The 16,442-nt window shown below is 39.4% G+C and overlaps 2 protein-coding genes across 2 annotated transcripts in view; one reads left to right on the forward strand and one right to left on the reverse strand.

The window, feature by feature from the left end:
* CNTN5 (contactin 5) overlaps positions 1-16,442 on the forward strand; it is a 557,068-nt gene that overhangs the window by 201,572 nt on the left and 339,054 nt on the right. Inside the window, exon 8 of the mRNA XM_075547810.1 lies at positions 11,661-11,763. Within this exon, the coding sequence (XP_075403925.1) occupies positions 11,661-11,763 (103 nt within the window). The remainder of the gene's footprint in view (positions 1-11,660; positions 11,764-16,442) is intronic.
* LOC142444299 (speedy protein E4-like) lies at positions 6,200-10,915 on the reverse strand. Its single transcript, XM_075545104.1, has 2 exons — positions 10,892-10,915; positions 6,200-6,763 (listed from the first exon to the last, which is right to left on the reverse strand). The coding sequence occupies exons 1-2, from the start codon at positions 10,913-10,915 to the stop codon at positions 6,200-6,202; spliced, it is 588 nt and encodes a 195-aa protein (XP_075401219.1).

The raw sequence follows: 16,442 nt of genomic DNA on the forward strand, positions 1-16,442 counted from the left end.
CTCAAAGTAATCACCCTGCTTTTCAACAGTCTAAAGAGGTCTCTAAAGAGGAGAGATTTGCCCAATGCAGCCTGTCTTTTGATATATTGACTGCACTTTCAGGAGCATTGATTGTGGAGCCAAGCATGATGAAACTCTTATCATGATGTTACCTAGTGGACCAGTTGTGAGGATTTTGTTGTTTTACATTGAGTTTTAATCCATAATGAAGGCTGCAATCCTTGATCTTCTTCAGCAAATGTTTCAAGATCTCTTGACTTGCAGCAAGGTTTTGTCATCTGCACATTGCAAGTTGTTAGGAACCCTTCCCTAATTTTTATGCTGTATGTTTTTCTTCGTATATTTCAGTTTTCTGATGATTTGCTTAGAATACTGATTGAAATAAGTACGGTGAGAGAAGGCTTGCCTAACACACACCTTCCCTGATTTTCAGTGATGAAGTATTCCATTGTTCTGTTTGTACAAATTCCCTTTGATCCACGTTCAAGTTCCACATGAGCACAATCAGTGTTCTGGAATTCCCAGTCTTCTCAAGGATCTCTGTAGTTTGTTATGAGCCTAGGAAATCAACATCTTTCTGGCTTCTCTGCTTTCAGCCAAGATCCATCTGACAACAGCAGTGACATCCGGTGTTGCACATCCTCTTCTGAATCGAGCCTGACCTCTGTCCGTGTGCTGCTGAAACTATTGTTGGATGGTCTTCAGCAGAAGCTTATTGGCATGTGATATCAATGGTCATGGTCTATAATTTGAACATTCTGCTGGGTCAGCTTTCTTTGGAACGGGCACAAATACGGATCTCTTCTGCCTCCAGTGCTTCATGAACCTGTTCAAATATTTCAATTGGTATTCTGTCCATTCGTGGAGCCTGGTTTTTAGCTAATGCTTACAGTGTCATTGGATCTTGTTCATAGGCTGCCTCCCAAATTGGTGGAATGCCAACTAGGTTCTTGGGGTTTTTTTTGAGGGGGGTGTGAAATGATGTTGTGAATTCTTTCCAGTTTCTCTTGATGTTCCCTCCATCACTGAATATTTTGTCCTGAAATTTTTCTTGAGTTCTTTCATTTTAAAACATCCTGAGCATGTTCTTTTCTTCCTTTTGGGTTTTCTAATCTAGGTCCGTGCACAGTTTGTTATAGTAACATACTTTGTCTTTTCCATCTGCCCTTTGAATTTTTTATTCAGCTTTCTTACTTCATCCTCTCTCCCATTTGCTTTAACTGCATTTAAGAGCAATGTCAGAGTCTCTTCTGACATCTACCTTGAGCCTCTGTCTTTCCTGTGTTCCGAATCACCCTTTGCCTTCTTCCTCAATGATGGTCTTAAGGTCCAACCTCAGCTCAGCAGCTCTCTGTCATCAGTGCTCAGGGTGCCAAACTGTTCTTGAAATTCAGGTGGAGAGGTTCAAGGTTGTATTTTGGCCCTCGTGGACTTGTTTAAATTTTCTCCAGCTTGATCCTGAACTGGCGTATGAGCCACCGATGATCTGCTCCACAGTCAGCCCTGGGCCTGGTTTTAACTGCTGATGTCGACCTTCTCCATTGCTTCATTCCACAGATGTAGTCAGCTTGGTTTCTGTATAATCCACATGTATAGTCACAGATTATGTTGTTGAAAAGAGGTATTGCTATGAACAAGTCATTTGTCTTGCAAATTTTATCTTGTAATCTCCAGTGTTAGAGCAGTTACTGAGGCTGGCTACCCGCTAGACGATTAGGTAGTATCTTGAGTCCATCTCTGTTGAGATGGGGAAGATTAGACAAGGGAACAGAGATCAGAGAGACTAGACTTCCTTTCAATCCATAAAGGAGATCCAGGAACAGATTATCTCCTTTGTACCTGGGGTCCCTGATCTGAGAATTTCCTAAACCCAGGCACTAGTAAACACTCTCCTAGGAGTGCTAGGCCCACACATTTGACAGGAAGCAAGGTTCTTCTTCCGGATTCCTCAGAGCTGAGAGAGATAGGAAGCCTATCCTTTCAACCCACTCTCTGAAATTGAACGTCTAGATTCTGAAACTGTGATAGAATAAATTTCAGTTCATTGAAACCACTCACTTATAGGATCTCTGTTATAGCACCACTATATGATATTTAAAATAGTCTGAATGAATAAGGACATTGACATGGCTCAGCCATATTATGCCTGTAGGTATATTTTCAGCCATTTTCTTTCTTCCCTATTATCATTTTTATTATTATTGTTACTTGTAAAATTTTATAGGTTCTTCACTTGCTTTGCCAAGAATCTTATAGCGCTTAGTGACTATATGTATATATTCACATTCTAAAGCACTATAAGAAAAGTAATTACAAAAGAAACACCTATGGAAATTCATTTACAGAAAAGTGAAAATATAAGAAACTCTGATATTACATATATTTTCTAGTGAATTAAAAGAAATTCCAAACCGTTTTATTAGGTGATTTCCATGTATTTGAATGTGTAAAAAATATAAACATCAAATAACGCCTTAGTTCATAGGACCTTTATTTGTATACTTACTCTGGGTACATTGTCATTATACTCCTTGTTTACTAAATTAACTAATACGGTATCACTGATAGCAATGTGCATGCATAATATTAACTTCAAGTCCTATCTCTAACAAAGATGACCATTGATGAAATTATTTTTCCAAAGTAGCACTTATACAAATGTATCAAGCCTTTGCTGAAGCATCCTAATAGAAAAAGAAAAAATATGACATCATCCTATAGTATTCATCCTGTGGCTGGGCGACACAGTGGTTAGGGTACTGCTAACCAAACGGATGGAAACTGGGGCCACCCATAGGCTCCTGAAAAGACAGGCTAAGTGATATGCTTTTGAGAAGTCAGCCACTGTGCACAATTCTGCACTGACACACAGGTTATGAACAATGAGCTAATAACTGTGTCATGGGAGGCTGCACCTCAAAGAATTGTAGAAAGTCCCATTCAACTCTCCTGGCTATAAAATGCCTTTTCCCAGTCCCCACAGGGTGTGAAGAAGATGGCTGCAGCTCAGGGAAGATAAGCAACAGTTATGGAAAACAGTTGATACGGATACTGATGATAAAATATCAGTACGTATTATATAGAAATTTTTTAAAATTACTCCCTCAAAAAGCTAAATATGCTGTAACATCCAGCAATCTCACTCCCAGGTATTTATTCTCAAGAAATAGGGGTCATTTCAAGAATAGATTTATGCACACCCATGTACATTGCCACACTATTCACACAATAACAGAAAGATCAAACAACTTTAATGCCCAACACAAGATGAACGGATAAGCAAACTATGGAATGGACACCCAATGGATTAGGATGCAACACGATTCTGGTCACTCGGTGACATCCAAGGTGGCTCTGAGTGACTCACAGTAACCTTGAATGAACCAGAAGGAAATGGCCGAAGTCCATCCTCACCCTTCTTGTGATGTTTGAACCCACTGTTGCGTCCTCTGTGTCAACCGGTCGTGTTGCAGGTCTTCTTTCCCACTTAGAATCTACGCCACGAAGCTGGATGTCCTTGCTAGCACATGTCTTTCACAAGGAATGACCAAAGTACATGAGAAAAAGTCTTGCCATCCATCCTCACTTCTAAAGAACCTTCTGGCTGCCCTCCTTCTAAAGACAGATTTGTTTTTTCTCACCCTAGAGAAGCCAACACAATTTAGGAATTCCAAATTAGAGGAAAAAAGTGAAGTTTACTTTAAGATTCCAGCAGGGTGAAGATAAATGGGTGCATAAGCAAATGTGGTGAAGAAAGCTGATGGTGCCTGGCTATCAAAAGAGATAGTGTCTGGGGTCTTAAAGGCTTGAAGATAAACAAGCGGCCATCTAGCTCAGAAGCAAAAAAGCCCACATGGAAGAAGCACACCAGCCAGTGCGATCACGAGGTGCCAAAGGGACCAGGTATAAGGCATCATGCAAAAAAAAAAAAAGAATATGTGTGTGTGTGTGTGTACATGTATATGTATATGTATGTGTGTGTGTGTGTGTGTATATATATATATATATACCACATTGAATGAAGGGGGAAGTGCAGAGTGGAGACCCAAGGCTCAAGTGTCAGCCACTGGAGATCCCCTCATAGAGGGGTTTAGGAGAGGAGATGGGTCAGTCAGGGTGAAAGGTAGTACCGACGAAGAGCACATCTTTCCCCCAGATCCTGGATGATTCCTCCCCCCAACTACCATGATCTGAATTCTACCTTGCAGGGCTGGATAGGACAGAGGCTGTACACTGGTACATATGAGGGCTGGAGGCACAGGGAATCCAGGGTGGATGATACCTTCAGGACCAAGGGTGTGAGGGGCGATGCTGGGAGAGAGGAGGGTGAGTGGGTTGGAAAGGGGGAACTGATTACAGGGATCCACATGTGACCTCCTCCCTGGGAGAGGGACGGCAGAGAAGGGGGGGAAGGGAGACTCCGGATAGAGCAAGATATGACAAAATAACGATGTATAAATTACAAAGGGCACATGAGGGAGGGGGGAGTGGGGAGGGAGGGAAAAATAAAAGAGGACCTGATGCAAAGGGCTTAAGTGGAGAGCAAATGCTTTGAGAATGATTGGGGCGGGGAATATATGGATGTGCTTTATACAATTGATGTATGTATATGTATGGATTGTGATAAGAGTTGTATGAGCCCCTAATAAAATGTAAAAAAAGAAAAGGGAAAAAAAAAGAAAGAAAGAAAAGAAAATGATTAGGGCAAAGAATGTACAGATGTGCTTTATACAATTGATGTATGTATATGTATGGACTGTGATAAGAGTTGTATGAGCCCCTAATAAAACGTTTTATAAAAAAGAGATTCCAGCAGGGAGACCCATAGCAATGCAGGCTATGTTTTGGGGTCCTGTTTGATGTCAGAATACATGGATAATGTATACTTTTTACTTTGGAATTTACACTTTGGTGAATCAAGTATAGATGTTTTACATTAACTTAGGATTTAGGGTAACAACTTTTGGCCATGAGAAAGCAAACAGAACAATAAAGTTCTTTAAGTCTCAGCCCGGTTTCAGGTGCTTGCTGACGAACTACATTACGTTTAAGTAAATAATTTGGGTTACATTCTAGCAGTTCATGGTACTTTTGATACCCTTTGCCAACATCATAATGTAAATGACTAATTCTGTTCACTTCCTGATTCATTGCCCAACTTTGAGATTATTTAAAATGCCAAAGTTGGATGAGTTGCTTCTAAGGCTTTAATGTGACACCTCTGCTCTCTAACACTTTTATACAGCAGATTTGCTTAATTTAATATGTCATTTTATTTATTGACTCCTACTTCCATGAGTGTTGATTGCAGATCCAAATAAAATGAAATCCTTGACATCTTCAACTTTTTCTTGTTTATCATGACTTTTTTTTTCAGAAGATAAAGGTATCTTTATTATATTTCCTTGACTGAAACGCTGCCCTGTCTTCTTTAAGAACGCACCCAAGCATTTCCAGGGAAGCATTTGTAAAGAGCCTGAATTCTCAAAACTCAATAAGAAAGACTAGAAGCAACCAAACATCCGTATTTACACTGCCCTGCATGACGGCCGCCTCCCCATGTAACTTCCAGGGGCAGGAAAACAAAAGCACCTCGTGGAAAGATTGCGTTATATTTGCATAGAGATTAGCCAAACACCTTGTCACCAAAACGTACAGGAAGAACACGTTTTCAAAAGTACAAAAATGTCTTGAAATACATATGGACTACACTATCATAGTGGTCAATAGTAAAGATTAAGCTAGTAGAATAATACATGGCATCTACTAAAGTGATGTGTTACAATCTTATGACTTGTATTTTCTATTTAAAAAGCCATTTCCCCTATCTTATCCCTTACACTCCACCTTCAAAAAAATATCTAAATACATTACAAACATGGGGCCTTCTGCTTTCACCTCAGGAGAGATTTAAATTGAGCAACTGGGAAATTTTCAGTGGTGTCTTAGGAAGGAATGGAGTTTGGAAAAATAACCAGCCACGTGTCTCATTCTCCCTCCAGAGATTCCTCGGAGGACCCCTGGTGTCTCGGAGTGAGGCATGGTAACTCTCCAGGCCTGGGGAAAGAGCTTGGGTTGTCCTGGGTTATTTGTATAAGAGATTCCGCTCCTCCTTCCTTGGTCTCATCCATCAGGGTAGAGTTCCTGCTGAAAATCCGTGACTCCTGAGAGGCCAGCCATCGCTCCTCGGCCGATGTTCTCAAGCCCCTGGGTGCAAAGGGATAAGGGTGCGGTCTCGGCCCCACACCCAGTGCTCTGGCTCATAGGCTTGGATCTCTTCACACTCTTCCCGGGAGACTCTGGTCTTCCAGCGCATGGATCTGATGAATTGAAATCTTAGCTTGTGGAACACTGGGCGCTGGGAGCGATTGTTTCCATAGAGGAATGAAAAGATGTCTCGCTTCAAAGTCTGGTTGTCCTCTTCCATGTCATTGGCCAGGTAGAGTGCTATAAAGAAATGGATCCGCTGGTACTGCCAGGAGAAGAGGCCAGCCCGGCTAAAGTAAGCAATGACCATGCTCAGGAGATACTTGTCAGAGACTCTCAGGGTTTTGTCCCAGGCCAGGAATCTTTTGATGACAGGATCCTCAAGGAGTCTGTTAAAGACATCATGGTGTTCAGGCAGCACCGTGGACACTCGCTGTCTCTTCAGCTTCATCTTGAGTCCACACAGAGTCTCCACAATCCCGATCTCCTCAACATCCCGGGTTGTTTTCTCCTTGGATACTGCTGTCCAGTTTCTCTTCTGGCCGGTGCTCAGACACTACCCAGCAAGCTGACGAGGACGTGGCTGCTAGCTGGAGACCCAGAGCTGGCTGGTGACTTCGGACTATCATGACTTTTTTCTGTTGTTCCAGTTATAATTTTTTTATTTCTTTACAATGAGTTGTAATTCATAATGAAGACTGTAATCTTTGATGTTCATCTACAAATGCCTCAAGTCCTCCTTGCCTTCAGAAGACAGGCATGTGTCACTTAAGTACCACAGGTTTTTAATGAGGCTTCCTCCAAACCTCCTGTGGAATTCTTCTTCACATAGCCCATCTTCTCAAATTACTTTGCTCAGCATACAGACTGGAAGAGTATGGTCAAAAATGCAACTCGGATACGGAGAGACCTTTCCAGACTGGCCCTTGAGTCTGCATGAGTGCAATGAAGGTTTCTGGAATCCCCAGTCTCCACAATGCTTCGATTCACAGGACCAAATGTTTTTGAACACTCAATGAACACAAGTAAACATATTTGTTACTCTGCTTTCAGTCAAGAGCCATCTGACATCAGTAGCAATAGCCCTTGTCCCATGTCCCCTTCAGAATACCATTTGAATTTCTAACAGCTCCCTGCTGTTATACTGCTACAATCTATTTTAGAAGTCTCCAGTAAAATTGTACTTGCACATGAAACAAATGATATTTTTGAGCAATGCATGCAGGCTTTTGGGTCAACTTTGTCTATTACTCAGTAAAAAAGTCTGGGGTTAATGAGAGTAAACCAAAATTGCATTGCATTTGCAAAATTGCATTGCCCATTGCTGTTGAGTTGCCTCTGACTCATGTTGTTGTAATCCTGGGAGACAGAGTAGAACTTCCTCTATAAGGTTTCCTAAGCTATAAATCTTTCAGAAGTGGATGGCCACATCGATCTTTCATGAATTGGCCAGTGGGTTTGAACCACTCACTTTTGGCTTAGCAACTGAATGCTTAACCACTGTGTAACTAGGGATCCTACCCAGGAATGCAGATTAATTCCAAATTGTTTTACTATTAGGGAGCCCTAGTGGTGATGTCAGGTAAGGGATAGATCCTGGTTCAAATTCACCAGCTGCTCCATGGGAGAAAGATGAGGCTGTCTCCCCCCATAAAGATAGACACCTTTGGAAATTCGATGTAGATTTTGTATGTGTGAGACCTGACTTAATGGCAGTCAGTTTGGTAAAGTACGTCTGGTGGCAGAGGGGTTAAGCATTTGGGATCACAATGTAAAGGTCAGAGGTTTAAATCTAGCAGTTGCTTCACTGGAGGATATTAAGGCAATGTTCTTCCATAAAGAGTTTACAGCTTTTGTAAAGCTATTGGACAATTTTATTTGATCCTATGAGGTCACTAGGACTGCAGTCAACTTGATGGTAGTGCATCTGCTAGGGCAAGTAATCAAGAAGGCAATACATTTATAGACCTTCCTTAGGTAAGTTCCCTTCCCCCACCCCCACAGGCATGTTAAGACACTATATTGTACTTCTAGACAGGTAAAGTAGCATAATAAAATATAAAAATCAAAGGAAGTTCAACTTTGAATCTCATTCAAATAAAGAGTGTGTCCACCTATAAAGATTTTACATCACCGCACTTGGAACATTGTTTTGTAACTTGAAATTTTGGTAACATTTTTTTCTGATGTCAATGCCTCTCTGCTCTGCAACACACTTGGAGACATGCTCTTCTACAATGCATTTCACTAAGGGTAGAACACCCTCGTTATTCTAAGTCATTTACATAAATAAGAAAATTGTCGGTCATGAGGACATTGCAAAAGTCTAATGTGCTCTTGGTGGAAGACTTCCTTTAGTGGGAGTTTGGGGAATTTGAGGTCATCTTCTAGTCGTATGTAAGTAATTCCAAACTAGGGCTGCTAAGTAAATCAGGAGGTGCGGGTATGACAAAAAGAGATGAAGATACATTGAAATGTTGCCTGAGTGATATTCAGCTCAGTTCTAGGGGTAGTTGAAGGAACAAAGACCTACCCTGGAAAGAGGAAAAGCCAATTATTTTGAATTTCAACTTTAACTTTGTGTGTATTCAATCATATCTCCATTTTTTTCAGCAGGCATCCCAGTCCAACAAAAACATTTACACGCCAAACTACATTTGACTTGAGATATTTAAAATTGTAGCTGAAGAAAGCCAGAAAGTCATGGCAAACTCTAGATGATTGATGTGGCATATATGATACGGATGGACTATTACTCTATGTGATTGAAACAAAGCAAAACAAAACAAAGCAAAGGTCTAGATTTGAGGCCAGAAAATCCTACATTTGCCCTAGGTCTGTCAAAAAACTTTCTATAGAATGTTAGGAAATTGCTTAACCCCTTAAAGTTATTTAAAACCATTATTTATTTTTTAAAAACAATCTAATGAGCTTCCCCACTTGTTCTTAGTAATCACTGTTAAAGTAAAAATTATATATACATCTGCATGCATATGTCTATATTTATGTATTTGTACATATACACATATGTATATATTAATGTGTATGAATGTGTGTTTGTATTAGCCTCTAGAGAGGCAAAAGTAGTGATACATATATGTATAAGAAAGACGTATATCTCAAGAGAGAGCAGCGCATACAGTCATAAAAGAGGGCAAGCCTAGTCTGGCTCAAGTCCATGAGTCAAATGCTAAACTGAAAGTCCTTCCTAACTCATACCGTGGCTATTTAACAAGGAAATAGAAAGTTGTACCAGAAAGTAGCCTGAGGAGACCAACCGCAGTGGCAGGCCACAGAGCCGATGCAGACAGCTTTCAGGGTCTACAGGCAACATGAGGGTCACCAGTCTAAGTCTCATAAAGTGAGATATAGGATCCAGGCCTGCAGAAAGAAGGGGATGAAGTTATGCACAGTCTCTATGATGTATGTGAAATAGGGCACACTCCCAGGAGACATCATCAGACTGACTTAATTAAGGGATTATACTCCATTTTAATTTTCTAACAACTTCGCGAATGCTCACAGAAATCCCATCATATAGTTGTTTACCTTATATTAGATCACATCATTGGGTGGCTTCAAATGACAAACTACTGAGAATCCTAACTCAGTCAACTTGACCCCAAACCTAACTATCGCTACATATGTGTTGCCTTTTATCAGAACCTCTGTGAACAGATAAGAGATTAAGAAACAACGGAGGGATTAGACTGTTAAAGTAGGTATTACACTAATGGTAATTCCTTTTAATCCTCTCAGTTGACTGATTAGAAAAATAAAATCACATTGGTCTCTTACCTGTCAAAGATCGGAATATTGATTCATTAATAAAACCCCTCTGTTAATTAGGGTAGACTAGAGAAATCCATAGAAACTCCTATGTGTATAAAGAGAGTTTTATATAAAGGGGAATTGTATTTTAAGAAAGCAGCCCAACCCAGTCCAGGCCAAGCCCATAAGCCCGATATTAGCCCATATGTCTGATACCAATCTATAAAGTCCTCTTCAGACTCATGAAACATGCAATGACGCTGAATGCAGGATGATCACAGGCCAGTGGGTAGAAAGTCTTTGGATACAGTGGTGTTGTAAGCATTTCAGCGCAGACAGGAGTCTCTACATGGCTTGCCCAGGTCCATGGTTCTAGCTGCATTAGGGTAGGTCCATGTGGCTTCACCTCAGGGATGTCTCACAGGGAGTCAGTCAGCCTTGCATCTTGTGAGTAGAGCGTCTCCAAGGGAGGAACTACCAGAGTTTTCCCAGAATCCTGAGGGGAAGGCCAGGCCCACAGAGGCCTCATTGGCTATTCCATGATTGACAGGTTAGACTCCACCCCTTCACTCCAATGCTCAAATTGACTCCTGATTATGTAACTGCCTCACCCTCCTAAAAGCCTAATCTCTTTGATGAAATTCTGAGTGATAATTTCTCAAAATGATTGCTTAGGAAAGAATGGCATAAAAAGAAAGACACGTGCTAGTGCTGCCTCTGGTAGGTCCCCCTGTTTTGTCTTTGTGCCTTCAATTCTCTGCTTCTTCACCGCTCTTTTTAGACCTTCCAGATTTCTAACTTTATCACAATCCAAAAAAACCTGTCTCCTTATTTCCAATCACAGTCGTGATTATTCCTTCTCTTCAAGTGCACATGTTGTAGAGCTCTATCATGCATGGGGTTCATTTCCCACTTTGCTTGCTTGGTCATTCGCCATGCTTGTAATTATGCCGTTTGCTTCTTTAAGAGTGTTGCATTTCCGTGTATGCAGCACTCTGAGAGCAAAATACATGACTGCTTCATGTTTGTAACTCCTACAGTGCCCACCATGATGTATTGCATATTATAAACAAACCAGCAAAAAATCTCACTACCATCAGGGAATGCCAACTCATAGTGACCCTACAGGACAAGGTAGAACTGCCTCCGTAGGTTTCTGAGACTGGAATTCTTTATGGAGTTAGAAAGCCTCATTTTTTCCCTTGGAGCATCTGGTGGTTTTGAGCTTCTGACCTAGCAGTTAGCAGCCCAAAGAGTACCAATTATTCCACCAGGGTTCCTTTGCATACTATAATCATTCAATAAATGTATACTCACTTTATAAATGGATATTCATTTATCTGGCAATGATTATGAAAATTCTGATGTTTCTTGTTTTTAAAGTACCAATAAAATGTGTTACCATAGGAAATAGTCTCAGTTTAGCTCAACTAACAATGTTGATGAACACTTTCAAGAGTTATTACCTTAAAAATCATATTGATCCGACTTGTAATTCAACCTGTAGGGGAATCATAATAATGATTGAATTTAAGTGTATTTATTTCAATGCATTAAAAATATTCACAATCATCAGACATTAAACACTCAAACCACAGTGATTTTCAATGTAACATCTCCATGACTTAAAATATATTGTGGCATTCATTTTATGTTTAAAGACTTTTTTTTTCATTTCCCAGGTGTGATGGGAGAATATGAGCCGAAAATTGAGGTCCATTTTCCTTTGACAGTTACAGCTGCTAGGGGAACCACTGTCAAGATGGAGTGCTTTGCACTTGGCAAGTAAGTACACATTTTTCCATAATTAGCACATTGCTTATTAAAATCTGACCTATCTTATTTTTGGATGACTTACTTTGCTACCTTTCAGATTTTCTGAATTTTCTTGGTGGGTATTAATTTTTTTAATGAGAATGGAGTATTGAAATTATGACTAGTTCCAAGCACTTTCCATGGACAATAATGTATATAATTTTGCTACTTTAATATAAAGGAAATGTCTCACTAGTCTTAAAACTTGCCACATCCCCAAACGTTTTTCTGCAATGATTTAAATGAGGGTAGGATAGAAAGATATGCTAAGATTGTTCTTCATTGATAGGATATAGATTTTGATAAGGCATAAGACGATATACTAGAATCACAAGAATAATGTTATAGTGAACCAGTTTTTTACTTCAGTATTTTCTGTAAAAATTAAAACTTAAAAGCACCAGCTATCAGTATGTACACCAAATAATCATTCTTCAAATCATAAAGATGATTTATGTCACATCATAATGCCTGTAATCCTTAATTACTCTACTTCTGATCAGTTAAACCACTGTTTTGTAGTCACTTTCCAATATTGGTTGCAATATGGATATCGGGAGTAGGAAGGATGAGTGTGGAATTTTGACTCTGTGTGGTCAGAATATTATGATGTATTTAAGCAGAGCCTTGTTGTTGCTTTTAGCATACGACCTCAGGCTCCTTTCTACACTCTGCAGTTCAAATTTGCATAAATATATCTCTATCAGAGTTCCAAACATACATAGTCAGTTTTGAGATAATCTCTATGACATAGTCATAAGTTCCTTGGAGATAAAATGCTTGCTACATAAATGTGCTTATTAAAGTAGGCTTAGCTTATGGGTGAGGAGAAAGTTAGTAAATGTGAGAAACTCAACTAGAAAATGGAGTTTAAGAAATTAATCAAGGGAATATGATGTTTTCTCATTTCAAAACTGATTAAAATAACATCTGTGTGCAATGTTACTCAAATATAAATAGAAGCATATCATCCATATCATCTTAGACTAAAACCACAATAAATTGTGTAGTCCTTCTGTTAAGCACAAGAGAGCCTATGTAGAAATATATTTCAAGAACTTAATATTCATCTAGCAGATATTGGAACAAAAATAGTCAAGGAAGCTTTCCCAAACCAATGATGAATGAGAACTAACCCTGTTGCTATAGAGTCCACTCAAACTCACAGTGACCCTGTTGGTCAATATGCAGCAGCCTCATAGGATTGACTAAGTTGTGATCTTTGTTGAAGCAGACTGCCACATCTTTCTCCCACAAAGTGGATGATGGATTGAAAATGCCCAATTTTGCCTATCCCCTCAGAACTTAACAGGGTCTATAATAGTTAAATGCATGAAATTGAATAGTACCTTAAAAGTCTTATTTCATGACATGTTAAGGTGCCACATATATCTAAAAACATGTCTCAAATAAGAAGCTCAATTTTGACAGAAGCAGAAGCAATGCATCTTGGCTTTGTGCCCAGCATGCTAGTATATCCTGTAGTTAAATAATTCCTAAATGCCAGAATTTGTTTTAAAGTCACAAACAAATGAAGGTCATATTGTAAAACAAATTTGAGAACTAGATTTATACAGAAAAAATAATATAGAATATTTCCCCAGGCAGGTTTATTTAATAAGTCAGTTGTGTTTGCTGTTGAAAGCTTTGAAATATGATTAGTAAATTAATCCTTATAGCTCCTTTGATTCTAGATAGGATCGAATAGTCAAATCATTTATCTTCTTTTATTAATATTTTATTGTGATTCAACTTCTCTGCCTTCCTTGGCTCTCCCACCTATTTTTTTTTTTTAATGATCTAGGGGAGGGTAAGGAAAAACAACAACTTCAACCCAGCTGGTCTATGTCATTCATCGAATGTCTTTTCAATACATGTCACAATTATGAGGCTGGTGAAGAAAGTGACTTGTCATCATAGTTAAAGCAACAAAAATACAAATAAATAACATCTTTAAAGGCATTCACTCCTTTGCAGCATTTTATCACGTGAAGTCCATCATTATCACTTGCTAACACAGGCACAGCAATTTCAAATTAATACAAATGAATACAGCTGCTTAGTCCCTACAGCTCACCTGAGCTGCTCTTCATTTCAAAGACTACATGGAACTCTGATGAGCATCTGTCTGTTCTGAGAACTTCCGGTATCTCAGCCAGACTTCAGCCAAGATTGTGCTACCCAGGCTGGTACTCCTCCACCCAGTCATTTCTCACAGGAAGTTTTAACCAAAATTTACTCTTGGAGCATGATGACCAAATTCCGGTATGGAACAAGTGAGTGCCCAGCACAGAGTCGGCATTCAAGACTAGGTTTGAATGAGAGAAAAAATTCAGAAATGCTGTGACCATCTATTCCAATCAACCAATTATTTATTATAAATGAAGATAAGTAATAACTTGTTAGTCCCAATGCCTTTGACTGATTTCTATCCTCTCTCAGAGTCATCAATATGTACTTGATACCTCGCCTCATCTCCTAAGTTAGCTCTAATTTATCCTTGCACTCATGACTCCACCTGGTCCCGCCTCTTCTCACCTCGCTTTATCATGTGTCTCCTTCTTTGAGGCCCACATTTTAATCCTAGCTTTTAATTTTACTCTGAAAACTAATCCTATGCCCAAATCACTCATTACTTCATGGAGCAAACCAATAAGCCCACTTGCTCTATTACCCACCAGGAACAAGTTTTATTTTTATTATTTTTTAAGTTTAGGATAAGGATAAGAAAGAGAATAATGTATCATATTTAAGAGTAGCATGAATGACAATGAAAAAATACATATCATAGAGACTGATATTTGATATAAGAATGGTTTTACCACACGGGCTGGTGTGCTTCTTCCATGTGGGCTTTGTTGGTTCTGAGCTAGATGGCCACTTGTTCATCTTCAAGCCTTTAAGACCCCAGATGCTATAACTTTTGACAGCCGGACACTGTCAGCTTTCGTCATCACATTTGCTTATGTACCTATTTTGTCTACAGTGATCATGAGGGTCGATGGGATCAGGTATCAGGCATCTAAAACCCAGAACAAAATCATACCAATGTGAATGGGGGGTGGATGAAAGAGCATGGAGTGGAGACCCAAAGCCCATCTGTAGACAATTGGACATCCCCTCACAGAAGGGTCACACGGAAGTGATGAGCCAGTCAGGGTGCAGTAGAGCACCGATGAAACATACAACTTTCCTCTCGTTCTTTAATGCTTCTTCCCTGCCCTCCCCACTATCATAACCTCAATTCCACCTTAAAAATCAGATTAGACGAGAACATGCACACTGCTACAGATAAGAGCCCCCAACACAGGGAATCCAGGTTAGATAAACCCTTCAGGGCCAACAATGAGAATAGAGATACCAGGAGGATAAGGGAAAGGTAGGGGGAGGAAGGGAGAATTGATCACAAGGATCAATATATAACCCCCTCCCAGGGGAATGAACAACAGAAAAGTGGGTGAAGGGTGACGGATGATAATGTAAGATATAAAAATAAAAATCTATAACTTATAAAGGGTTCATGAGGGAGGGAAGGAGAGTTGGGGAGGTAGACAAAAAATGAGGAAGTCAAGTAAAAAGAAAATACTTTGAAAATGATGGCTGCATATGTACAGATGTGCTTGACACAAGGGATGAATGCATGGATTATGATAGGAGATGTAAAAGCCCCCAATAAAAGTATTTAATAAAAAATGATAACAAAAAAAATAATTGCAAAAAATGTAATGAGCCTTGAAAATATAGGCAAATAAACCAGATTATGCCTTTAAAAAAAGGAATGGTTTGAATGACACAGAAGTAGATGAATATTAGCACAAGTTTTTATTGTTTCGATCTCACGTCCTCTAATCTGTATTGAAAGAATTTAATATCCTATCTATCAAAAATCATCAATATTAACATACTAATTATAGAATCACGCAATATCCTCATTGAATAGAAAATGTTCATTCATTAATTTAGAGTTACCCCGAATAATGTAGTGGGTTCTGCATAACCCATATCTTCACTTCAAATGGACTAAAAGGCTTTGAGGGAAAAGAAAAGAGTCCCAATACCTTAGTACCAGTTGTAAAGTATGAAAGCCAACTTTGTGCCAGACATTACAATGCCAAGGATCCAGTGATAAAATGGAATGCCCTCTCTTTTCAAAAAGTTTCCGTTCTTTTTTTTTCTTAATCATTTTATTGGGGGCTCATACAACACTTATCACAATCCATACATATATCCATTTTGTTGAGCACATTTGTACATTTGTTGCCATCATCTTTTCAAAGCATTTTCTTTCTACTGAGCCCTTGGTATCAGCTTCTCATTTCCCCCCCTCCTTCCCCACCCCCTCTCTCTCATGAACCCTTGATAATTTATAAATTATTATTATTTTTTCATTTCTTACACTGACTTATGTCTTCTTTCACCCACTTTTCAGTTGTCCATTCCCTTTGGAAGGGGTTATATGTAGATTATTTTGATAGGTTCTCCCTCTTTCCCCCTACCTTTCCCTTATCCTCCTCAAATGGCTACTCTAAATATGGTCCTGAGGGGTTTATCTGTCCTGGATTTCCTGTGTTTTGATCTCTTATCTGTACCCATGTACATGTCTGGTCTAGCCAGATTTGTAAGGTAGAATTGGCGTCGTGATAGAATTG

The sequence above is a fragment of the Tenrec ecaudatus genome, chromosome 4, assembly GCF_050624435.1.
Source record: "Tenrec ecaudatus isolate mTenEca1 chromosome 4, mTenEca1.hap1, whole genome shotgun sequence".
Taxonomy (NCBI): domain Eukaryota; kingdom Metazoa; phylum Chordata; class Mammalia; order Afrosoricida; family Tenrecidae; genus Tenrec; species Tenrec ecaudatus.